This window comes from Nyctereutes procyonoides, unplaced genomic scaffold, assembly GCF_905146905.1.
Source record: "Nyctereutes procyonoides isolate TBG_1078 unplaced genomic scaffold, NYPRO_anot_genome, whole genome shotgun sequence".
Classification (NCBI taxonomy): Eukaryota; Metazoa; Chordata; class Mammalia; order Carnivora; family Canidae; genus Nyctereutes; species Nyctereutes procyonoides.
This window is the reverse complement of record NW_026575052.1, coordinates 14311143-14335897: the sequence shown is the minus strand read 5'-3', so window position 1 is coordinate 14335897 and position 24755 is coordinate 14311143. Positions and strand designations below refer to the sequence as shown.

At 53.9% G+C, this 24755-nt stretch overlaps 1 protein-coding gene across 3 annotated transcripts in view; it reads right to left on the bottom strand.

Moving 5' to 3' along the window:
- Positions 1-4560: 4560 nt before the first annotated feature.
- The window catches only part of PTPRU (protein tyrosine phosphatase receptor type U), a 79371-nt gene continuing 59176 nt past the window's right edge, over positions 4561-24755 (bottom strand). For 2 of the 3 annotated variants that reach the window (XM_055331630.1, XM_055331632.1), the window contains exons 18-29: positions 24196-24272; positions 18288-18324; positions 17348-17649; positions 16411-16565; positions 14104-14239; positions 13266-13415; positions 10879-11052; positions 9877-10017; positions 7736-7861; positions 7441-7598; positions 6007-6142; positions 4561-5764 (exon numbers count right to left, since the gene is read on the bottom strand). In XM_055331630.1, the coding sequence (XP_055187605.1) occupies positions 5702-5764; positions 6007-6142; positions 7441-7598; positions 7736-7861; positions 9877-10017; positions 10879-11052; positions 13266-13415; positions 14104-14239; positions 16411-16565; positions 17348-17649; positions 18288-18324; positions 24196-24272 (1655 nt within the window). In that variant the 3' untranslated portion in view covers positions 4561-5701. The remainder of the gene's footprint in view (positions 5765-6006; positions 6143-7440; positions 7599-7735; positions 7862-9876; positions 10018-10878; positions 11053-13265; positions 13416-14103; positions 14240-16410; positions 16566-17347; positions 17650-18287; positions 18325-24195; positions 24273-24755) is intronic. The other variant, XM_055331631.1, reaches the window with a different exon arrangement.

Sequence of the window (24755 nt, the reverse complement as noted above, 5' to 3'; positions counted from 1 at the left end):
CTAGCACCCTCTACTGACAAAGCCTCGCACTGCTCCAGCTGGCAAAAGACAACCGTTTACAGGGTCCAGCTCCAGTATCACAGAGCAGGGCAAAGAAGGGTGGATTCGGAGCTCAGAGACAATAAATCAGGAATCACCATGGGGTAAAGGCAAACATAGAAGGGAGTAAAGGGTCTGTTAGGAAAAGCAGCTAGAGGAGCAGGGGGTGTGTCTGCCTGTGGTGGGGGCTGGGGAGCAGGCAGGGACTGGAGCCCTAGAGAGAGAAATCTGTCCTCAGCTGTCTTCAGAAAAAGAATGCAGTCACATAAATAAACACAGCTTGAGAAAGCCCCATTGTTCAGCTTTCAGCTGAACAGAAAATAAAATTCCTGGACAGGTTCCCTCTGCCCACCTCTGGGAATAAGTAGGAAGTAAGTTCAGATGCATTCCATTTTTCTTGAAGAGGCTTTCTCAACTCAGTGGCTCCCGCTGACTCAGGCCACCCCCACCACCTGCAGATTCAACAGACGCTTAAACACTCATTCGACAGTATTTTCTGCGGACCAACTAGGTGCCTGCCACTGAGTCTGGGAGGCTGTTGGACTGTGAGCCTCCGCTAAGCCAGTCTGCAGCCAGCGTGAGTGTTGAGAAAGCAGACTGACTCATCGACAAGACAAATTACAATCATTAATGTGGTTCAGATTCAGATTTGCCAGTACTTCTGCGATGATTAAGGAACAAAGGCTTTGGAGTCAAGTGACATGGGTTCTAATCTTATCTTGGTTCTTTCCTAGCTGTGTGATCTTTAGCAATGTGCCTCACGGCTCGGAGCCTGTTTCCTCATATCAAATGGTTTTGGTAACATCTACCTCTCAGGATTGCTGGGAAGATTAAGGACAATGTCTATACTAAGTATCATCCAGGGACCTTCCAGGACAGGTGCCCCGACTCAGGAGACTAAAGCCCAAACCACACCCAAGATTTCACTAGAATCAGAGTGGATGCTTAGGCCAGTGGCCTGGCACCACTGAGCCACATCAGCTCCAATGTCACTGATGTTGGACTGATGGTGCCCTACTTGGAATGGGCACGGGGATGGTGGGGCACCAAGGAGGCCACTTCGGGAGGGACCCTCAAGGACGGGCCATCTGAGCTGGACCCGGACACCCAGAAGGACCAGCCGTGCATACAATGGTGAAGGGCGTCCAGACACAGAGCTCGGATTGATGAGAAGAAATGAGGCCAGAGCAAGCAGAGGAGCGGGCAGGAGGGACACGGGCAGAGGCCACAGCGGGGAAGGGCCCTGGCGGTCACGGCCAGGGGCTCAGCCTTTACTTACAGAGCAGTAGGTCACCGGAGGGTCTGCGCAGGCAAGTCATGTGATCTGGCTTATTTTTTCCCCATCAGTCACTGTGGCTGCTGCAGTTTGTGTGACACTTGGTGCCTCTGTGACTTTGGGCAAGTCACAGGCTCCCTGAGCCTCCATCTCTTCATCTGTAAAACGGGGATGAGAGTACCTAGCTCACGGGCTTCATCAGAAGCGGCCCGTGACAATCCCACAGAGCTCTTGGCCACGCGCCCCAGGCACGGCAGGTGCCAAATAAAGCTGCGCGTGGCTGCATCACCACGTCCAAAGCCCCGTCCTCTGCCTCCGGGAGGTAGCCCGGCCTACACCTGGTGAAACCATGCTCCCTGCCCCCCACGCCAGCACCCAGCCTCCCCGGCCCCAGGAGCCCCACGGCCCGTGGCGGCTTCCCCCCGTCTCAGCTGAGGCCCAGGGGCCCACCGACGACCAGGCCTGCCTCCAAGTCCCCGCGAGGAGGAGGCCCTCAGGCCAAGGCCTCGGACACCAGAGTCCCCGCTCCCCCACCCCCCCACAGGGCAAAGTAGGCTCTGGCCCAGCATCGCCAGCCTGATTCTGGCAAGGTCCTCGGCCGTGGCTTGTCAGAGGTCCTCCAGGGACCTGGCGGGGCCGGGTGCGGGCGGGCTCCCGGTGAGGGCCTTGCGAGCAGCTTCCACATCCATCAAAGCCACGGTTCCTCTCCCGGGTGCCCAGGATGTAGGACGTGTCCCAGTCAGGGGCCGCCGGAGAGGGCGTGAGGAGTAATCATTGCCTCGGCCGGCTCCTCGGGCCGGATTTATGATGACATAAGAAGCAAATTCAGCTTCTGGCAGCAGACAGCCGGCCCGTCTGCACTTCTAGAAACCCTTTCTATGGGGATCTGGGTGGGTGGGGGCTTCTACTCCCCACACCTGCAAGGCCTGCGGCCCTGGGCAGAACCAGCCTGGGCCATTCATCTTCCTGTCCTACCGGCTGCCTTGTCCGAGAGGCCACCACCTCTGACACAAACTAGTGCCCGGGCCACACACCGGCCATCTGGTGTCGCATCAAGGGATCCTCCAGCTGTCAACACCACCCAGACCAGCCATGGAGCAGAGCAGTTGGAGGCCTTTGGAGTCAGCCTAACATGGGGGCAAACCGGAGCCCCATGCTGCTGTGTAACAGCGGATACCCCGAATGAGTCAGGGGCCTTCTCCAGCCTCCGTGTCCTCATCCCCGGAATGAAGGGGTGGTGTCCCTACGTCGAAGAGCTGTCGTATGGATTAAATACGAGGTAAGGGTGCTGAACGGAAGGTCATGTGGACCGTGTTTACCAGCCAGGGACTTTGGGATCATGTGATGGCATTTACTGAGGGCCAGTCGGGTCACCACCGGACTATGCTAGTTCTTTAAACATTTGAACTCTAGACTTTCTGCAAGTAGGGATTGTTATGTTGTCTAGATTAGGAAACTGAGCCTGGGGTGGTTCTGAATGGCTGCAAGGTCACCGGCTGGTTGATATGTAGAGTGAGGGGTGGGACCTTGGCTTATTCCGGAGCTGGCCTTCCTCCTAACACACAGCCTGCCTTCCCAGTTCCTCTGAAAAGCCATGAAATGCCAATGGTCAGACAGACTTATACTCTCTCCTTCCTTCCCTCTCTCATGCCAACACTTCTAGAGCACCAGCTATAAGACCAGCCCTTTGCTGAGCAATGCATACAACAGGATGAATGCAGAAACACTTCCCACCCTTTAGGAGATCAGTACTCAATGGGGCAAAGAGTAAAGCTGCATCCACACGGCCCAGAACATATATGTAACAGTTAGCTTTTGCTGCATAACGAACAATCCTAAAACTTTGGCTTAAAAGAAAGAACAATTTATTATCTCTTCCAGGTCTGGGATTGGTTGGGCAGTTTCTGCTAAGCTTAATCACGCAGCTATACTCACCTGAGAGATCGCCAAGGCTGGAAGGCCCAAGATGGCTCCATTTGCAGGTCTGGTAGTTGGTACGGGGGCATCCATGGGATGTGTTCTTTTGGTTCTTCCATATGTCCCCAAATCTTCTGGTAGGCTAATAGACTTCCTTACATGGAAGAGTTCCAAGAGGGCAAAAGCAAAAGCTGCAATGCCCCTTGAGGCTTAAGATCCAGAACTCACTCAACATCACTTCTGCCATCTTCTACTGGTCAAAGCAAGTCACATTCTATTGTTTGGCTATGTCTGACATATACTTGTAATCCATCAGGTTAAGGTTTAGCAGTTAGTTCAGACTGAGTGTGTGTGTGTGTGTGTGTGTGTGTGTGTGTGTGTGTGGTTGGGGGGTGGGGGTCATGTACCCTAGCTAAGTGGGGTCATAATAAATTCTTAATTCAGATTAAAAGATGTTAGATCCTAAAGTCATTGGAATAGATTGTATTCGTCAGAGAATACATGGAATGTATTCATCAGAGAATACATTGAATACATGGAAAAACTGAGGCACAGGGTCAGTCAGTGTGAGAATAGAATCAATATATCAAGAAGCATATGAAGAAACTGAGTCTCAGAAACACAACTTGTCCTGCCCAAGATGACACAAGTTTATGACTGAGCCAGGAGTGACTGGGATCCCTACCAGCTAGCCCACTCCTCCTCCACTCCATTCCTAGTAGAAGCCCGAGGCTGGGAATGGCTGGAATGACCATCATAGAGACTGGATGTGTCTGTCTCTGTTGTGTGTTTAGAAATGGAACCCTTTCCGTATGCCTGGTGCCACACAAGGCACTTAGTCATGACCTCTTCTGATCCTATCAGGGTCATCCCCATTTTTCAGATGGGAACCGAAGCCCAACCGAAGCTGACTTACCCAGGGTTTCACAGCTGGGGAGGCTCATCCACCTAATACCAAAGCCTGAGCCTCCCATGCTGTCCCCAAAAGAGCTCAACCCAGATCCAGGCCCCCATGGGTGAAAGGCAGCTCTGTGCCCCTGAGGGATCTCAGGATGAAGCCCACTGACTGAGGAGCTGCTTCAGAGGCCTGGGTGGAGGCAGCAATAGACAGAGTTCTCTGGAACCTGTCCCTACAGGTCGAAGTTCCCTGACCCATGCTCTGGTCCACATCCCCACCATTTTGTGAATGGAAAAACCAAGGCCTGACCAGACCCAGGCCTCTGCCTCCCAGCCCAGAGCCCTCCCAATGCACTAGGGGGCTGGGAGCTGGTGAGCAGGCCCCACTCAGGCTGGTCAGACACACACAAGGCTGCTCTGTGGCATTCAGAGAGCACATTTATTTACAAAGCGCTTTACAAACATCAGCTTATGCCTCCCCACAGCCCCTGCGAGGTAGGTCAGTAGTCATATCTACAGTTTACAGATGGGGAAATTGAGGCACGGAATGGGGGTGTGGCCTGCCCCATTTTAAAGAGATTTTCCCACCCACCCATCAAAAAATAATGACATTAACAAAAAGGAATTGCTCCTCCAACCCAAAATACATGTTCTTCCTCCGAACTGTAGAAGTTGGAAGCACCCCTGATCTAGCAGTGCCTCGTCCTCAGGGGGCAGCCTGACCCGGAGCCACAGGAACCTCAACCCCAAGGGCTGTTGTTCAACCTTGCAGATTGTCACTGGCCTAGGCTGAGCAGGACCCACCAGTGAGGCCTGAAGGTTACAGGAAGAAGGGCTGAGGTGCCTTCATTCTGCAGACATTGGGTCAGGCAGGGATAGGGCCCCACAGAGAATAGGGCAGGGATGGGCAGATCCCAGTTCACAGAAGCTCAGAGCACACATCAAGGAAGTCATAGTGGGAGGCATCATGAGCAAAATATCCCCGGGGCTGATGAGGGGGCAGCAGGGTGGAGGAGGGGGCTAGAGTCCCATCTGGGGAGGACGAGTCTGATGTGCCCAGTCTCCCCAGGACCCTCAGGGGCCAGGCGGGATTCCAGATGCCAAGCCCCAGTGCACCCTCTATCCATGTCAAGAGGAAGCCACACTGCCAGGTGGAAACCTTGGCCAGCCACAGGCTCTGCAGGGTCTCGCTCATCTCTGCCAAGGGCTGGGACAGAGTCTGGGGCTTGAGCCTGGAGTCAAGGAGCTTGAGCCTGGGTCCTCTCAAGTTGTCAGTTCTGAGCCCCTGTCACTCTACCAGGCAGTGCCAGACTCACAGCACAGGCCTGTAGGACCCTGTGGAGGTGGGCTACGCTGCAGTCTTGCTAAGCTCCTCCTTGGCCCACAGCCTGCCCATCTGACATGGTGAGAGGCCCTGCCCACAGTGGAAGGGAGCACCAAGGTGGCACAGTGCCCACCCTAGTGCTTTCCCCGCGGGAGCTGTAGTGGAGCAGAGTTAGGGGCACAGGTCTTCGTCCTCAGTGCTGAGCCTGGCCCTGAGTGCACAATGTGGGCCCCAGGCCAGGGGCCCCGCTATCTTGACTCCAGTCCCTCCAGGTACTCCAGGGCCACATCATAGCAAAAGTGGTACTGATCCTGGGGAGAGGGAGAGAAGGAATCATGAGCCTGGTCCCTCTCTGGTATCACGGAAAGGGATAATGGGGGTCCAGAGGGCAAGTAGGAGCCCTGGTCAAATGGGTATAACTGTGTTGGCACCATTAGATCAGAGCCCAAAGCCCAAAAAGGGGGAGCCAGGTGGAGGACAGCGGTGCCAAGGGACCTGGCTGGGCCTGGCCTGGGAAGCTGGAAGTGGTTGGGAAGGGGACATGGTCTCTCACCAGGGTTTCCACCATATTGGGCTTGTAGTTCCTAAGTGTTTTGGCAGCAAAGAAAACGTCCACCAGGTTGTGGCAGCGGATCATCTCCAGGACTGTGGCACAGGCGCAGAAGGTACCACTGCGGCCGCCCCCGTTTCTAAATGAGACACACAGAAGGCTTGTGGTGGGGCTCAGGAGGGGTTGGCCTGGGGCTGGAACATCAAAAGTGACCAGGGAAGCAAGAGGGAGGAGGGTCAGGGATGAGGAGCCCAGAGGTGAGGAGCAGAGCCAGGGAACCCCAGACAGGAGGGGCGGGGCTTAGGAAACCTTAGGAGAGAGAGATCAGGGAGCCCAGAGGTGAGGGGAGGGGTGGGGAACCCAGGAGGGAAGGGCAGGGACCCCCAGACGGGAGGGGTGGGGCCTAGGGAACCCAGGAGGGTGGGGTCAGGGAGCCCAGAAGGGAGGGGAGGGGCCCAGGGAACCCAGTAGGGTGGGGTCTGGGAGCTCAGTCACTAGGACTGGCCTCCGAAGCCTGGAGGCAGCTAGGGAGCCAGCCTCTAGGAGAAAGACAGCAGGTTCTGAGGGAAAGGAGGCTAGATACCCTCGGAGAGAATGCCACTGAGACAAAGACACAGATGAAGGAGGGCAGCAGAGCAGCAAGCAAACCCCAGAGAGCAGGATGGAAAATGAATACCCCAAACACCAGTCACCCCCAGCAACACAGATACACAGTGAAAATACAGGCACACACTCACACTCCGAGGCAAACCGGCAGCCAAACATACAGAGACACTTCCTATCCCCTGTCTCCTCTCCCTCCTCTGTTCCCTGTGACATCAGGGTGTGGGGTTCCCCTTGGGAGATGGGGGATGGCCTAGGCCCTCAGCCCCCATTTTGAGGGGTCTCTCCCACTAGGACCAAAGGCCCCTGGAGGGCCAGGCCCCGCCAGACTCAGCTCCCTGTCCCTGTCCCCGGTATGCCTGGGCTGGCACTGGAAGGGTCGGTAAGCGCTAAGAGCATGAGAAAGTGGGGGTCAAAGGAGCAACTGCACCCCGACAGGAGTGAACACATGAATTTATGAATGGGGCAAGTGAAGGAATGAATGAACAAGGCTGCATGCATGCATGCATGAACAAGGACTGGAATTCTTTTGGCTTCAAGTATGCTACTGTCTCATGCAGTAAACAATTCTGACAGGACCCTAATTCAATTGGCAAAGTCAAACAGCACATAGAAGGTGCTGGGCAGTTGTTCAGGGTTGAGTCTATACCCTGGAAGCTGACCGGATTCCTCCAGGGAAGACAGGGCCATCCCCGCTTGGCTGCGCAGCATCCAGGCCACAGCCATCTAGAGGCCCCAAGGGGTGGTGTTCAGGGCCCACCTGGCAGCCCTCTCTCAGACCCGGCCTCTGCCCCCAGCCCCCACCCTCCCACCCCGCCACCAGCCCGCACTCACAGGCAGTGCACAACGGTCCGCCCATCCCCGCTCTCCGCCTGCCACCGGTCCACCTCGGCCAGCAGGTGCAGGAAGGCTTTCTTGGAGTCAGGCGTGTCCCGGTACGCAGACCAGCGCAGGAACTGGAAGTGCCGCACCAGCAGGTGCCCCTCCTGCAGCTGAGGCACAGGCAGCCAGCCAGGGAGGATGTGAGTCCCGGGGTTACTGGGCCCCATGCTGACCTCAAGAGGGTCTAATGAGGCTGATACCCCAGCCACCACCTAGGTTGTCAGCACAGGGCGCCCAGATTGCTCACCCGAGAGACGTTCTGCACCCGGAAGACACGGGCCACCAAGTCTTCATCCACCGAGCCCGACACGAACTCCACCTCCATGAGGCCATACTGCTGCCGGCCGGGCTCTGGCCAGTACTGCAGGCATGGCTAGGAGTATAGATAGAGAGGGGAGAGCTGAGCAGAGCCAGGCCAGGGAAGCTGCTGCTCCTACCCACCCCACACTGGCCCTGGGCTCCCACACAGCCTGACCCACTCACTCCCAAACCACCTGCAGAGTCCCCTATCCAGTCCCACCACGCCCCCATGAGAATGCAGAGCTCACCTGCCCCAATGCATTCTGCACTGACCTGTTCAGGTCAGCAGAGACAAACCTTCACAGATACACTGACAATCCTGGCTGTGCGGCTCCATAGCTACACTAAACATGCATTCACGCATGCACACACCTGCATGAGGCTGCCTTCTTCCAGGGATAACCCTCGGATCACTCCCACTCACCCCATCACCCCCGCCCCCAGCCTTCTCTCTCACTGCCTTGCTCTCCAACATCAGCTCACAGAGGTGGGGTGTCCCCGATGCTGTAACACAGCTCAGAACCCCTACTCCTGCCTTAGGACCCCACCATGGAGTCAGGGTCCCACATGCACCCTCCCCTCTGGGCCAGACTGGAGATGGTGGAGGGATGAAGGAGGTACCCCACACACATACAGATGCACATCCTCCAGGCCAGTAGGTCCACAGCCTCAGCTTCCAGTCTCAGCTCTGCCTGGAGTCCAGGCATGGCTCTTCCTTCCTCTGGGCCCTCTGTTTCTCCATTTGTGAAATAGTTCCCAAGCTCCTCCCAGATGACTCCATGCTGCACCTGCTTCCCTCTCTGACCATGCCCACAAAGAGGGCACTACCTTCTTTTTGCCTAGGGTCCTGGCAATTCTTCGTGTTCGGGCCTTTGCACATGCCGCTTCCTCTCCATGGATCATTCATCTCCCCTATCTTCACCTAGTTAACTCTACCCTCCCTACACATCTCAGCTCAAATATTATCTCCTCCAGAAGCCTTCCCTGATACACTATCCCCAGGCTTCTCTGCATCCCAGTGCCAGCTCCATGATAGCCCCTTCCCTCTGTGCCATCACTATCGGTTTTTGCACCCTACTTCCCCTTGGACCATGAGATCTGAGAGGGGTGGTGTGTTTCTTCTTCTGTCTCCCCACTGCCTACTGCAGCACCTGGCAGGGAGTGGCTAGTGAAGAAAGGTAGCTGAATGAAAGAGGATATGGGGACCACTGAATGACATCTGTATGAGCCTCCCTCTAGGTCCTTCCCCTCCACTTTAGCAAGGGCCAGTTCTTCCCACACGGGATGCCCCACAGATCCCTGCCCAGGGCAAGAGCCCATTAGCCGGCAGTCCTGTCATTTATACCATGTGCCTGACTCATAAAGAGCCCAGTTAGCAAGTCTTCTCAGCCTCTACGAGACCGTCAGGCTCATTTTACAGCAACTCTTCCTGGCTGCCTAGGACAGGGAATTGAAGGGAGGCCCAGAGATCTAAGGGATATGGCCACGTGGGACTAGAAGGCTGAAAATCTGCACTTCCTGGGAGTGCCAGCTTTGGGAGCCCCAAAAGGAAACTGGGGCAGCCCTCAAGCAGAGGCCACGGAGCCAGTATCTAGAGCAACCTCAGCAGCAACTTCATTATCTTCATCCCTGCCATGCACTTAGCAGCTACTATGTGCTGGGCAGGAAAAAAACTGAGGCTCAAAGAGGCAAATGAACTTACCCAAGATCAGTCAAAAAGTAAGAAGGCTGGAATTTTGCTCAGCCTCAATGACCCCCACAGCAGGCAGTGAGTCCCCGGGCTCTGGAAGAAGGCAGCCTAGGGGAGGGGCATAGTCTTGCCACTTCCCAGATATGTGGGTCTCAATCTTTTCACCCAAAGCCCATAAGTGCAAAGCAGAGTCCTGGGCATACAGCAGGTGCTCAACAGAAAGCAGATATTTCCCTCCAATTTGACAGCTTCCTTCTACAGATGAGAAAACCAAGGCTCTGGGAGGGAATGGGACCATCCAAAGTCACTCAATAAATAGGTGGCATGACTGGGATCCAACTCTGGGCTTTTGGGACATGCCCTTGACCCCACCAGGCCCTGGGCAGCGGAGTCCTCACCCAGGCAGTGTTGGACTGGTGCAGCTGGTTCAGCATGACAATGGAGGTGCACCCGTAGTCGTAGACTAGCCGCCAGAAGTCAGGCGTGGTGCTCTGCAGCGGGTGCAAGGTCACGATGAAGGCTGCGCTCCGCGTGTAGCTCTGCAGGGAAACCAGGTCTTAGTGGGGCTTGCCCACCACCCCGCCACAGCGGTCATCCCCTCTGCCCACCCTGAGCTGGACAGCTCTCCCCTCAGGGCCAGGCTGCCTCCAGGGATCCATTTCAGAGCTTGGCTAGCTCACTGAGGCCTGAATTGACAGGGTACGCAGCCCCACCAGGCCACTGGTACCCAAGCCCACAGCCCCTGGAACTAAATATTAAAGGTTCCCAAATGTATGGCGATGGGGACTTGCGCATGATAGAGGCTGCCCAAGCTTGTTCTCTGCCTCAGGGCCTTAGCACCTGCTATTCCTGTCACCTAGAATAAATTTCCAAATGTTTACACAATTCTCCCCCTCCTTCCTTTTGGCTCTTTAACAGTTACCTCCTCAAAGAGATGTCAAAAAAAGAGACCTCCTTACCACTTCACCAAAAACAGCCATATTCACACTCCAAAGCTCAGTATATATTTCTTCTGCCTGGTTGCTTTTTGTAGAAATTACCAGCATCTGACATGCCACTGTATCTTTGTTTACTGACTGTCCCAACCCATTACCCACATACCAGGCTCAGGAGAACAGAGATTTGGGGGTATGGCCTGCACTCAGCACAATGTAGGAGCTCAATAAATATTTTTGAATAAATACATCCCTAAGTCCCTTCCAATTCCATGGATGAAGGGTCTGAGACCCCAACCCAGGGCCCCAGACCAGTGACAGGCACTGACTCTGCTCCCCGTCCCAACCTCATTCCAACCTGGTCCCGACCTAACCGTCGGCGCTGCCCCTGGCTCCTGAGCCTCCCCAATCCTGCTGCCTGCTGCCTGAGGGAGTCCCAGAGCCCAGCCCACCCCAAGCCCTCACGTCAGTCAGCGCTGCATTGATGTAGTTGTTGGGGTCCCCGTCGGTGGAGATAAGGAAGGGCAGGCAGCGGTCGGGCGGCAGGACGTCCATGCTGCGGTTCTTGTCTCGGTTCCGGGGCAGCAGGGCAATGCTGCACTCCTCCACATCCAGGGGTGGTGTGACCGAGTTCAGTGTCTACAAGGAGTGGAAGGAGAAGTGGGGTCGGCAGGGTGGGGGAGGTATGGACGTCCAGTGTTGGCTGGGCCTCCTCACAGCCCCAAGAAGGAGACTGAGCTCGGCTGTTAACCTCATTTTATGGATGGAGAACTGAGGTTCAGAGAGAAAGGGGAGAGGGCAGGGACCCCATTCCCCATCTCTGGATGGTGTAGGCCCTGAACAGAGCTCTGGAGACCCCAGTCTGGCTCCTCACTCCCCGTGTAACCTTAGACACGCGACTGTATGTCTCAGCACTATTTTATCAGTTGTCAGGTGGGATAATAATATGCCTGCCTCGAGGGGCTGTTGGGAGGATTGAGTGAGATCCTGCCAAGGACCGAGCACTGAGCTTGGCACATGCAAGGCTCCGTATGTGAAAGGCACAGTGAGGATCATTACTAGCTCATCGAGGGCTTTCAGGGAGACATGGCCTGAAGCCCCACATCTTCCAAAAGGTGGACTCTGGGGACCTGGCGGAGGTGGTCAGCCCCGTCAGAACAGAATGAAGTCTGGGGCACCTGGCACACAGCCAACCTGGGACTCTAGGTTATCTCCTCCACCTCATGCTTCCTACCGCCTGATCCATGGGGTCTCAGCTTGTTTTGCTTGTCCTTGGGGATCCCTAAGAGGGAACCTCAGTCTCTCGTGATCCCCAAAAGAGCTCCACAAATCACAGGCAGCATTTTCTGTGATACCAGTCTTTGCAGATATCTAGAAGGTGCCATCCCGCTGAACCCTGGCAGGAACCTGGAATGTAGAGGACATCTGGGAGATCCCTGGGTAGCTCAGTGGTTTGGCGCCTGCCTTTGGCCCAGGGCGTGATCCTGGAGTCCTGGGATTGAGCCCCACATCAGGGTCCCTGCATGGAGCCTGCTTCTCCCTCTGTCTGTGTCTCTGCCTCTCTCTCTCTCTCTCTCTGTGTCTTTCATGAATAAATAGATTAAATCTTAAAAAAAAAAAAAAAAAAAAGAGGACATCTGGGCCCCCTGCCTGCCCACTGACTATTCTGGAACTTCTCTGGAGAACCAGACTTCCTCCATCTCTGTGATGTGACATGCTTAGAGTGGTTCCACCCTTGGACCCAGGCCTGGCCCTAATCAATATGTTCCTACTCTCTGGCCCCAGTGACTGGCTCACGGGTAGCCCAGGAGAATCTGGTCTAGGACTTCTATTGGGGCTGTAGGGAATCCTTTTTCCAGTCTCCTAACAGTAGGGATGACGTGAGCCTGGCACTGCTGGGGCCCAGGGTATGAGTCTGAGAAAGAGGCCAAAAACAGAGGAAAACAGAGCCAAAAATGAACAGAGACTACCTCTTGGTGTCATCACTTAACCCCCTGGATCCAGCCATCCTCGGACTTTTCAGTTATAAGAGTCATTGAGCTGGATTTCTGTCACTTGTGACCAAAAGGATCCTGATGAATACAAACACTATGAGGGCAATATTGACTTTCTTTCCGGGATCCCTGGGTGGCTCAGCGGTTTGGCGCCTGCCATTGGCCCAGGGCGCGATCCTAGAGACCCAGGATCGAGTCCCACGTCGGGCTCCCGGTGCATGGAGCCTGCTTCTCCCTCTGCCTGTGTCTCTGCCTCTCTCTCTCTCTCTCTCTCTCTCTCTGTGACTATCATAAATAAATAAAAATTAAAAAAAAAGGGATCCCTGGGTGGCGCAGCGGTTTGGCGCCTGCCTTTGGCCCAGGGCGCGATCCTGGAGACCCGGGATCGAATCCCACGTCGGGCTCCCGGTGCATGGAGCCTGCTTCTCCCTCTGCCTGTGTCTCTGCCTCTCTCCCTCTCACTGTGTGCCTATCATAAATAAATAAAAATTAAAAAAAAAAAAAGACGGAGATTATCCGTCCAGATTAAAAAAAAAAATATTGACTTTCTTTCCTGGATAAGAAAACCAAAGCCTGGGGAGGTAATGTGAGTGCTCAAGGCTACTCACAGCTCTTCACTGAGCCAGGACTTGAACTGGGGCTTCCTTGAATTCAAAGCATGGGTTCTCAACCACTTGGAGGGACCACCTCCTCCACCATCTCCAAGTCCTTCCCAGCAGCCCTACTCTGTTCTTCTCTGTCTTGGCTCTCAGTGACTCCTATAACACTAAGGACTTCCCAATATATACACACACACACTCACAACACACACACACACACACACACACACACAGCTATATATACACACTCCTGCCCCACCTGGAACTCTTCCCGCAGCTGCGAGGAATTACTCTGAGGATCAATGCGGATCATCTCCTTGTAGGTGGCCTTGAACTCGCTGACAGGGATGGTGGTCTCACCGCACAGGCAGGCCTCCAGGATTGCATCGTGAATGAAGATGTACTGCTCCTGGAACAGGAGGAGAGAATATAAGGAATTAGGAGGGGGACTAGAACCTAGAGATTTGGGGGTGATGGCAGCAGGAATCAGGCCAAACTTGAGGCAGGGGTGCTGGAGTCCAACCACCTGTTACTACAGGTTGGACCAACTCTACTTGAAACAATCTTCACAGATATGTTCTCTTACCTCATATTTCATCCCTACAATACCCTGTAAGAAGCTCTGAAGGTGAGGGGAGAGCCCAGAGTCACCCATCTTTTTTTTTTTTAATTTTATATATTTATTCATGAGAGAGACATAGAAAGAGGCAGAGACATAGGCAGAGGGAGAAACAGGCTTCCTGTAGGGAGTCCAATGTTGTGGGACCCAATCCCGGGACTCCGGGATCATGACCTGAGCCAAAGGCAGATGCTCAGCCACTGAGCCACCCAGGTGCCCCCCAGAGTCACACATCTAATGAGGATACAAACAGCAGTAGACCTCACCAGCAGAACCTATGACCTTGGCCCAATGCTGTTTGACCTCACCCAACTGAACATAGTGGAGCTAACTCTGCAAAGACCCTCAGAGGTTGGCAGGCCAACCTCCTGGATCTCAGCTCTAAGGACACCCCTCTGACACACTCCACCAGCTTTGAGTTCCTCTGTGAGGGGCCCAAGTCCTGGAGCAGGCAGGGAGGGAGGGCTGTGTCCCCTACCTCTGTCTGGATCATGTTGACACGCCGGGAGCAGAGGGTCTTCACACAGTTGTAAATGTCCACAACGCCCTCACACTCGGCCATGTCCAGCATCACATCCAGAACAATGTAGCAGCCTGTACGGCCTGTGCCCGCACTGGGGAGAGAGCAGCCAGGTGCCCCATCAGAGCCCGGGAAGGGAGCCCAGGACCAAGAGGAGGGGAAGAGGGGGCCTGGGGTATCTGGCCATGTCTACACCTGACAGAGGCTGGGGGACAGAGAGACATGCCACCCCACCGACAAGGAGGAGCTGGGGAGAAGTCTGTGGCAGGAGCTGTGGCAAAATGTGATGGGCCTCGGAAAGGAAGGGAGGGAAAGGGTAGTCACTGAGCTGGGCAGAGGACAAAGGTGATGCTCAGAGCTTAATCCAAGAATGTTCTTGCCTCCTGGATATCCCCAAATCCACACAAATCCTTCAAAGCCCCACACACTCATACTTGCTCACATGCTCAGTGGAGCCTCCCCAACCCTCCCAGCAGAGGAATCTGGGCAGGCTCTTAAACACTCTTCCTGCATCGTGGTCATCCTTGAGGTGGCTGTCTCAGCGACCCGGCTGGGAGTTCAGCCAGAGCTGGGTCAGGTCAGACCCATCTCTGGGATGCTCGTGCTCAGTACCATGTTGAGCAGAGTCAAGGCGCAGACACAGAACAAAAACGACACCAGAATTTCAAGCTTGAAAATGGTGGTGTCAAAGCATTGACAAGAACGCATAGTAGCGAGTCTCCCACACCCCCCACTGGGGGCTGAAATTAGTACCACCAGTTTGGGAAACTGTTTGGCAGCATCTACCAAAGCTGAATGTTTGCCAGGCAGCAATTCCACTCCTACGTATGTACCCCCACCCCAGAAATGCATCCATACACTGGCCCCCAGACATGCCCTAGAACGTTCTTAGCAGCACTATTCATAATAGCTCAACACTGGAAACAACCCAAGAATCTATCAATAGCAGAACGAATAAACACATTGTGGTTTACTCAACCAGTAGAATATGATATAATATGGATGAATCTTATAAACATAAAGTTGAGAGGAAGATGTCACACGCCAAAGAGCACCCACTGTATGATTCCATTTATACAAAGTTCAAAAACACACAAAATGAATTCACGCTTTAGAAGTCAGGATAGAGATTGCTCTGGGAGCGCTGAGATGGGTACAGACTGGAAGGGGGCTCAAGGGGGCTCTGGGATGCTGCTAATGTTCTATTTCTTGATCTGAGCAGTGCTGGTTATTTCACAGGTATGTTTAATTTATGAAAATCAATAAAATTACATATACTTACTAGGTGTACACTTTTCTTTAAGTATATTATACCTCAATGAAATCTTATTTTTTAAGATTTTATTTATTTGACAGAGAGAGACCCAGTGAGCCCATGCAGGGGGAATGGCAGGAGAGGTAGAAGCAGGCTCCCCGCTGGGCAGGGAGCCTGATATGGGGCTCAATCCCAGGACCCTGAGATCATGACCTGAGCTGAAGGTAGACGCTTAACCGACTGAGCCACCTAGATGCCCCGAAGTCTTATTTTAAAGACAGTATCTGCAAGAAGCCCAAGGAAACCAAAGAGAAGTGATCTGCGGGGGAGGGAGGGAGGGATTCTGTTATGTGGCATTTGGAAATCTGAGAGGAATCCAAGCAGAGGAGCCAGGACAAGATACAGAGACCAAGGACCTGTGGGCTTGGAGCAATGAGTGAAACCACAGGGTCAGAGGTTAAGCTTCCTAGGAGGAGAGTGGGGCAGAAACAGGACAGGGTACCTCAGAAACAAGAGAAAGATGTGGAGCCAGAGAGAAAGCAGAGCAGAGGAAAGGCAACTGGGGTCACAGGGGCCAAGCAAGGCAGGACTTGGAACAGAAAGGAGTGATGGTCAGGAGCTGCACAGGTGTGAAGGCCAAGCAGTGAGGAAAGCCCACAGCATTTGGAGAAGAGAGGGCAAAGTCCTTCCTAGCACCCAGGCCAAACCTAGCACGCAGGTGTGCAATGCACACTCGCTGAATGGAAGCAAATGGAACTCAACCTGCCTGGTGCCTCACCAAGCCCTCCCCCACCCCACCCCACCCCACACCCACACCCACCCATCTCCTGTGCCTCCCTCAGCCTCTAGACCCGGGGCCTCCATGGGTCTTAGGCAGCACATGAGGGTGCCAGCCTCAGAGCCAAAGGGCCCTTGGGCATCCGTCCCTCCTGTCCTCTGGCTCTAAGCAGGATGAACCCAAACCAACTCCACGCCTTGTCCTCTTCTCCTTGGGATTCCCAGCACCTCACCTGCAGTGGATGACAACGGGCCCAGCATCGGGTGGGGTAGAGGCCTTCACACGCCGGATAAAGGCCAGCAGCCCTGTGGCATGGTAGGGGACGCCGTGCTCTGGCCATGCTGTGAAGTGGAACTGGCGGACCTCGTGCCGGGCAGAGTAGCCTCTCTGGGGAGACAGTCAGAGTCACTGCTGGCATCCATTAGACACCTGCTGGGTGCCAAGCAGCCGTGGCGAGTATCCCACCGCAGGATCTCAATCAATTAATCCCAATGATAAACTTATGAGTGGGTATTAATGACTCACTGTACCAGCAAGAAAACCAAGGCCCAAAGAGAAGAAACTGCTTGGCCAACATTAGACAAGACAAATACTATAGAGGAGTGGGGCCAGGGCCTGCCAGATGCCTAAAGCTGTCTGCCAATCACCTGCCTCTGCCTCCACATTGCTGTGCAACCCAAGAGATAGATCACTTTGACTCTCTGGTCTTAGCCTACAGGGGGAAAGTGTCTCCTTTGAGGATTGTTAAAGAGGATAAATGGGATCACAGACAGGAGGACTCAGGCAGTCACTGGCCATGTGGCCCCGAGAGGGATGCAGCACTCCACCTCACTTTATTTGTACAACAGGACTAATGGAAACACCTCATCCCAGAGTTTTCCAGGGCTTAACCAACATGGGCTACGGGCTCCACACCATGCCCAGCAGAGCGGGCCAGCCCTGCCTGCTACCGTTATTTCCAACATCTCGATGTCCTCTTGGAGTCCCCAGCAAAGGTGGTCCCCATCCCGTCTTCCCACCATGCCCCCTGCAGTTACAGAGCAGCTGCCTTGCTGGGGAGGACAGCGGAGCCCTCCTCACCCCTCCTGCTCCGCACTGGGAAGCAGGGAGGTGGCCTCTGCCCCGCCTCTTCAGGCACCCCTGGAGGGACCAGGTGGCAGGAGACTCACCCGCTCCAGGGCAAAGGTGCGCACGACATACTCAGCTAGAGTCTCCGTCTTCACCAGCGTGATCTGGATGTCCCCATACATTTCCGAGTCCTCCGGCCAGTACCGAGAGCATTTCACCTGGAGTCCCCACAGGCAGACTCGGTGGGCTCTTTGCTGGGCCCCACCTTGGCCCGCCTTACCCCCACACCACAAAGCCCTGCTTACCCTGCCCACCTCCACCAGCTTGGTGATCATGACAATGCTGGAACAGTGCTCCTGCCACACCATGCGCCAGAAGTCGTAGACCATCTCGGGCTTCGGCCCTGGGGCGCAGAGGGTGCTAGTCCCAGGGCCAGCACACCTGCCACCCAGCACCACCACCCCAGGCTGGGAGGCTCCTGAGCCCCAGTGAGGGCTTCATGTACACCCCACACACCACCCCACCTAGCGTGCCAGCTCATGCCTGGAGGGCCTGGGGTGGGGGGTAGTATGAGGGAGGGCCTGGCACGAGACCCCAGTCATCCAAAGTGAAACCCAGCAGGTAGAGCTGGAGGGCTAGATCCTCAGTGTACGGCACAAGTCTCCCAGAGGAATGCACAAATGAACGGCTGGGTAGGGGTGGTGGGGAAGATAGCCAGAGGGACCCAGGCAGCCCCCAGACCAAGACGCATGATCTACACTTGGCAGGACTGAGTGAGCCTGCCTACCCCTCTGCATGCACCACCTCAGAGACAGACAGATGGCCAAGGGAACTACAGATGCACTGAACACATTGGGGAGACGCAAACACAAAGAGGGGGCAGAGATTGGTGGCCAGATTCCAGAAGACCCAGCCAGACAGTGGGACTCAGGCACAGAGACAGCAGGGAGGCAGACAGGGAGTCAAGCAGGTCAGGAGAAAGGCAGAAAGGCAGCAGATGGCATTCAGCAAGCGGGCACACACGGTTAGAGGGGCAGGTACCTTGAGTGGCTATGAAGTGGTTTGATCTGTGGTAGCCCTGGAACAGAAGAGGGTGCAGTGAGACCCCAGGGAGCAGCCCCTCGCTCCCTCAGATCTTACCTCCTCTGCCCTCCTCTCCCAGATGCAGCACATACACAGCCACAGCCAGCTGCCCGCCCTCTTCCCTAGAACCCCCTAACCTGAGGGGTGGAGGGGACAGGGAGCCTGTCCTCCCAGCTCCCCAGTAAGGACAGAAAAGCAGCTGGGACACCAGTGTCTTGGGTTGAAACCCATCTTTGCTGTGTGACCCCACAGAGACATGACTCCTTTATGAGCCTATAGGGTCTCCCCACCCATAAACTGGGGAGATTATCTATAATCAGCTTATAGGCCAGCTGTTTGGATACAAATAAAGTCCACAGAGACCCTGCCCAGGTTACCAGAGGGTCCCCAGAACCCCACCCAGGCTGGGTCTCATCAGCCATCCCAGGCCACTCGGGGCAACCAGATGGGCAGTGCCCATTCCCTATTATATGTCACCCAGAGCTTGGGGAACCCAGGGACCCAGATGAAGGCTTCAGGTTGGAAGCAAATGAGCACATGGGTTACTCACAGCCCTCAGATAAAATGGTTTTTACATCTTTAAAATCAATAATAATTTTTGAGGCCCTATTATGATCACATACTGTGCTAAGCACTTTACCTGCATGATCTCCCACAAAAGAGAGGGCAAGATCTGTTTCCTCCTCCATCCCCAGAGCCTTCAGGCTGTGAAGAGGAATCAGCCAGCCCCAACACCCACCCCGGGGCCACAGCCAACCCTGCTGTCCTGCCCACATGTGACACCTAGGGCACCAAGGCAAACCCCAGGGGAGGGGTAAAACATGCTACTGCACTGACACAGGAGAGAACAATCAAGGTTGCGTAGCTCATGGCAAGTTCACACCTGCAACCCAGCTCCCCGCACCTCAGGCCCCGGAGGGAGCCCTGCAATCGGACTGCCAGGGTTCAGGTCCCAGCTCAACCTCAAGCAAATTCCTTCATTTCTCTATGCCTCGATTTTCGCATCTACAAAATGGGACTGATCATAGTATTTACCTCCTCGGGCTGTTGTGAGGAGTAAACAAAGGAACATACCATGTCAAGGGTCTTCTGGCGCCACAGCCAGCACAAAGTCAGCACTTCATCAATGGTACCTCTTATTCTGGCTACTATTTCAAGTTCAAAGAGTTTCCCGGAAGATTCAAATAGTACAGATGTCAAGAATTCCTAGGGCAGAAGGTGGTTTGCTCCAGGGGTTAGGAATCTGAGCCTGGGGAGTCAGGGTGACGTGGGTTCCCTGTAAAGAGCCGCTAAGTGACCCAGGCCACTAAAAGGGCCTTCCTCAGTCTTTAACATACGCCCGCAGCTCCTAGGGATCTTGTTAAAAGGGAAATTCAGATGCAGAAGATCGGGTGTGGGGCCTAGGATTGTGCCTTTCCACCAGCTCCCAGGTGGACCTCAAAACACACAAGTAGCCAGACTCTCAGCCTCTCGGAGCCCCTGCTCCCTGCTGCAGGGTGGGACACACGCTGCAGATTCTGCTGTATACCAGTCGTGAAGAGCGTCCCCAGAGCCACTGGGCCCTCACTGGTGGAGCTGCTCCCGTTCTGGCCTAACTCCCCAGCCACTGCCTCTGCCTCAGGTCCTCAGCTGAGCTGCTCGGCAAATGGGGGAAGGCCCGGGAAGGCACTGCCGGGGCTGCCCTCCCACCTCCAGCGCTGGTCAAGCTGGGAACCAGCTACTCCACCTAAAGTCAGCTGGCCTGAGAATCCCACATGAGACCGTCTCTTCTGATTCATCCATCTCTGTCCCTCCGGTGGCCCAGCCCAGGGCCAGCACCAGGGCTAGTCAGCAAGTACCGTCCACAGCTAAACAAGTTTTCAACAGATAACCTTCCATATCTGCATTAATTTCTTCGTGCATATGTGCATTCCTGCACAATTAGAGAACACTATGATGGAAAGCATAAAATGATCAGGTGTTAAAGGAAGGTAAGCAGATCCATCACCTTGAACATACCCTCTTGAGAGCATCTGAGAGCACAGATGGGCACCGGCATGTCCTGGGCACCTGCTCCCAGGGCACATACCCACACCTGCCTGGAGCCCCTGCGTGGGCGGCAATGGGGGACTGACCACTTGCATCACAGACAAGAACCCCAGGGCCTCCTGATGCTCCTCACAGGGAGAGAACCAGAGTCTAGCATGAGGGCTGAGGGTTCACACGGGGCTTGAGACCCAGCTCCATGCAGCCATGAGCAAGTCACTGAATATTCCTAAGGCTCCATTGTCTCATCTGCCAAATGCTGGCCCCTACCTCTTGGGAGTATGGGAAAGATGAAACGACAAGCCTAATGTGCTGGCATAGGGCCAGGTGCCTAGCCAATGAAACTCTTGTTAACTGGCATTTGAAGATGGATTAAAGCCACGCCTTCTGTGGGCATTGAAGAGTCTGACAATGAACCAAGTGGGTGGGACTATGCCGTGTAAGGATATAAAGAAATGCACCTGTTATTTGTCACCTCCTAATCGGAACACTAGGGCTGAGTGTATCCACCCATTTTGTGGGCCTATTTTTCCATTCAAATTTGGGAACCTGGGGCACCTAGGTGGCTTAGTGACTGAACATCTGCCTTTGGCTCAGGTTGTGATCCTGGGGTCCCCACAGGGAGCCTGCTTCTCCATCTGCCTGTGTCTCTGCCTCTCTATGTCTCTCATGAATAAATAAATAAAATCTATTAATTAATTAGTTAATTAACTAATTTGGGAACTTTACAAACTGTTAAAGCACACTCAAAATAAGAGGGGATTTCAGAGAACACATCTGGGAAAATTGGTCATCTCCAACAGCTGTAACTGTGGGGACCTTTCACTTCACACCTACAGAGATGTGTATATTTCTGTACTGTCTGAAAATGTGGTAATGAATTATATTTCCTCAATCTTTAAAAAACAAATTTTTTTTTATATATAAGGAGATAAAATAGAAAGGTACCCACAAAATAACAAACAATCCCATCAGGCATCAAATATATGCAGTTCACCCTTAAACAACACGGGGGGTTTGGGGGCATTGACCCCCTGGGGAAGTTGAAAATAGCCTAATAGCCTGGTTGCCTGGAAGCCTTACCAATAACATGAACACTCAAGTAACACATATTTTGTGTGTTACATGGTATTATATACTGTATTCTCATAACCAAGTAAGCTAGAGAAAAGAAAGTATTATTAGGAAATCAAAATAAAGAAGAAATATGTTTATAATATTTACTATATTTATAAAGAAAATCCACAAGAAAGTGGACCAGTACAGTTCAAACCCATGCTGTTCAAAGGCTGAATGTATATGTCAAAAACCAAACTGAAGTACCACCAGATGATAGGACTTTTTAAAATATTCCTAGAAGGCCCAGGGATGACACAATTTTTAAAAATAGAATACCCGGGGTGCCCGGGTGGCTCAGTTCATTAAGCGTCTGCCTTTGGCTTAGGTTGTGATCCCGGGGTCAGGCCCCAAGTCAGGCCCCCTGCTTGATGGGGAGTCTGCTTCTCCCTCTACCCCTCCCCCAGCTCATGCTCTTTCTCTCTGTGTTCTCTAATAAATAAACAAAATCTTTTTTTTAAAAAAGGATACTAAATAAAAGTAAAAATAGAATACCTAAAGTGTTTCCCCATAATAAAACATTCAGAGTAGCTCTAAATTGAGGGCAAAGTAGCTAGGGTTGAGTTTCAAGCAAACTGACCACAAAGGGATTCGAACACCAGAGAAATTAGTTTTAAGGGGACTGGTGGGGCTGTCCTTGCTTCCTTGAAGACCCTGACCCCAAGAAGCAGAGAGGGAGCACCAAAGCAGCTTCCCCCACCGACCCCTGCCAGCACCATACAGGAGGTATGGCTGGTGAGACTCACTGGGTGAGGGGAGCTGGGGAGCCAGAGGTGACAGAGGTGGTGGCCGGTCAGTGGGGCCTGTGGAAGCACCCCATCACTGATGCCCCATCTCAGGGCAGTGGAGGATGGCAAGGACTTGTTTACAACAGGGGTCACATTGAGTCTGCAGCCCTGGGTGGCCCTTGGCCAGGCTGTTGAAATGGACAGTTGGCATTGGGTGCACGAGTGGAGGGAAAAGGGGGAGAGAGACAGAGAGAGAAAGACAGCCAGAGACCATGAGAGAGTCTAAGATACAGCTGGTGAGAAGAGAGGAGGAGGAGGAGACGGGGAGAGAGATACTTACTTCACGGTTTATCCGAATCTTAATGATTCCAGTGAGGGAACAGAACAAAGCAAAAGAGACAGATATTAGGCCAGAGGCAGATGGAGGTGGTCGGAGCACAGGAGTGGCCAGGATGCGCAATGTGAGTAGGGGAGGCAGAGCAGAGACGGGGGCCGGGCTGGGCCAGAGAGTGGGGAGAGGCATGAGCCTGCCGGGGCCCAGGGGGAAGCCAACTGGGACACTGAGGAGACCCAGAAGAGGCCCCTGTCATCAAAGTCACCCAAGTCCGAAAGGCTAGGCCCAGCCCATACCCCAGTCAAGGGAGAGCACCGGAGGTAGGGAAAGAAGGCAAGGAATCCTGGAAAATATGGGGTAGCATATTTTCTGGCCCCCCAGGAGGTGAAGAAGAGGGAGAGGAGAGGTCTCCAGAGTCCCTGACTATCCCACTTCCCAGGTACACACCTTCCTCCTCCTTCGCTTCTGTAGCTCCCTACTCCCACCCTTTCCTCTCTGGCCACCCAAAGCCAGCTCAAGCCCCATGCAGCCCGCCATGAGTAACCCTGGCCATACCACTAAGTTGCTGTGTGACACTGGGAGAGTCATTCCTCTTCCCTGGACTGTGCTTTCCCAACTAATCTGAAATTATTTGTATATACATTCATATGCCTTCCCCACTAGAATCTATATGTTCAAGGAAGGCAGGGATGGTGTCTATCTGGTTCACTGCCATACCTCTAGTGCCCAGGACAATGCCTGGCACATGGTAGATGCTCAAAATAGATCTGGTAAATGAATAAAAGATTCTCTCCCAAACTTGACTTGCTGTCAGGCTGGGGGAGTCTGACCAGGGTCCCTGGGCCCTGTCCCATCTCACCCTCATTCACACCTGGGGAGCAGATTCGTCACCTCGTCACTCAGTAGCCTGGGCTTCCTGGCTGCCTGCCCTGTCCCCAGCCCCTTCCTCTGGCCCATCCGACCTAGCTGCTGCATTCGATGGCAGGAGAGCCTCATGGTTGGCAGCAGAGGCTTTGGAGACACAGACAGGCTGAGATTTGAGTTCCTTCTCGCCCACTCACAAGCTATGTGACCTTGGACAAGTAGCTCCACCCCTCTGAGCCTGTTTTCTCACCTGTAAAATGAGGTCAAGATGCTAACTAACTCATAGCGTGATTTCAGGGATTATATAAAATGAAATCTTTGATATAAATTGCTTAGCACAGTGCTTGGCACACAGTACATTCTCAATAAACATGAGTTGTTCTTAAGGTACCACTCAGCTCACAGTCAAAATACTCTTAGCAACTCCCTGGGACCCCTAGGGAAAAGTTCCATCTCTTCGGCCTGCCATCTGGGGCCTTCCCAATCCACCCCTGCCTACTTGCAGCCTTACTGTGTGAGTCATGCAAATCCCACCTCTGAGCCTCTCGGTCCTTCCTGAGAGGGGCTCCTTCTTGGACTCCAGGCCTAGCTGTCTGCCCACTACCCCTCCTTCCTGCTTCACTGAAACCCCCACCTGTCCACCCCACAGGAAGTTTCCCCGATAGCTTTGCTCTACCCTCCCCCAAGCTCTCTGGCACTGACTGCAGAAGGGTATTCCCTGCCAGGATGCTGGCCTGCCTGGGCAGTGCGCCTGGAGCAGGCAGGGCCAGGCCAGCAGAGATGACGGCGAGGCACTCACATCTATGTAGTTGGCGTTAATGTAGTCGGCATCGGGGCCTCCCATCATCGGGGGCAGTTTCACTCGGTGCCGATCATCTGGAAACACAAAGCAGATGGCCATGGGGTGGGCAGGGATTGAGCTAGGGAGCACAGGGCCAGGGCAATGAGGGGAGGCTTCCAGGAGGCCAGAGGTACGGCACAGGCAGGAGAGCCAGGGTACCCAGAGGCTCAGGGCTCACCAGGAGGCTCTCGGCACCAGAGGGGGCAGGACAGGCCAGTGGTTAAAATCTAGGCTGTGGCATCCAGGAGACCCAAGGTCATGTGCCACTCAGGCAAGTGTTAGCTGTGTGACCTTGAGCAGGGAGCTTAACGTCCCAAGCCTCAGTTTCCTTATCTGTAAAGTAGGGGTTATAATAGGTCTCATACATCTGGGTTATTGAGAGAAATAAGTAAAATAATGGGTGTGGTAATCAGCACATGGCTTGGCATGTCGGAGGCTCTCAATAAGTGGCTCACTCTGGCTATTCTCCCCCACTATACTCAGATCCCTCCCACCCACACCTCAGACCCAGGCCCTTT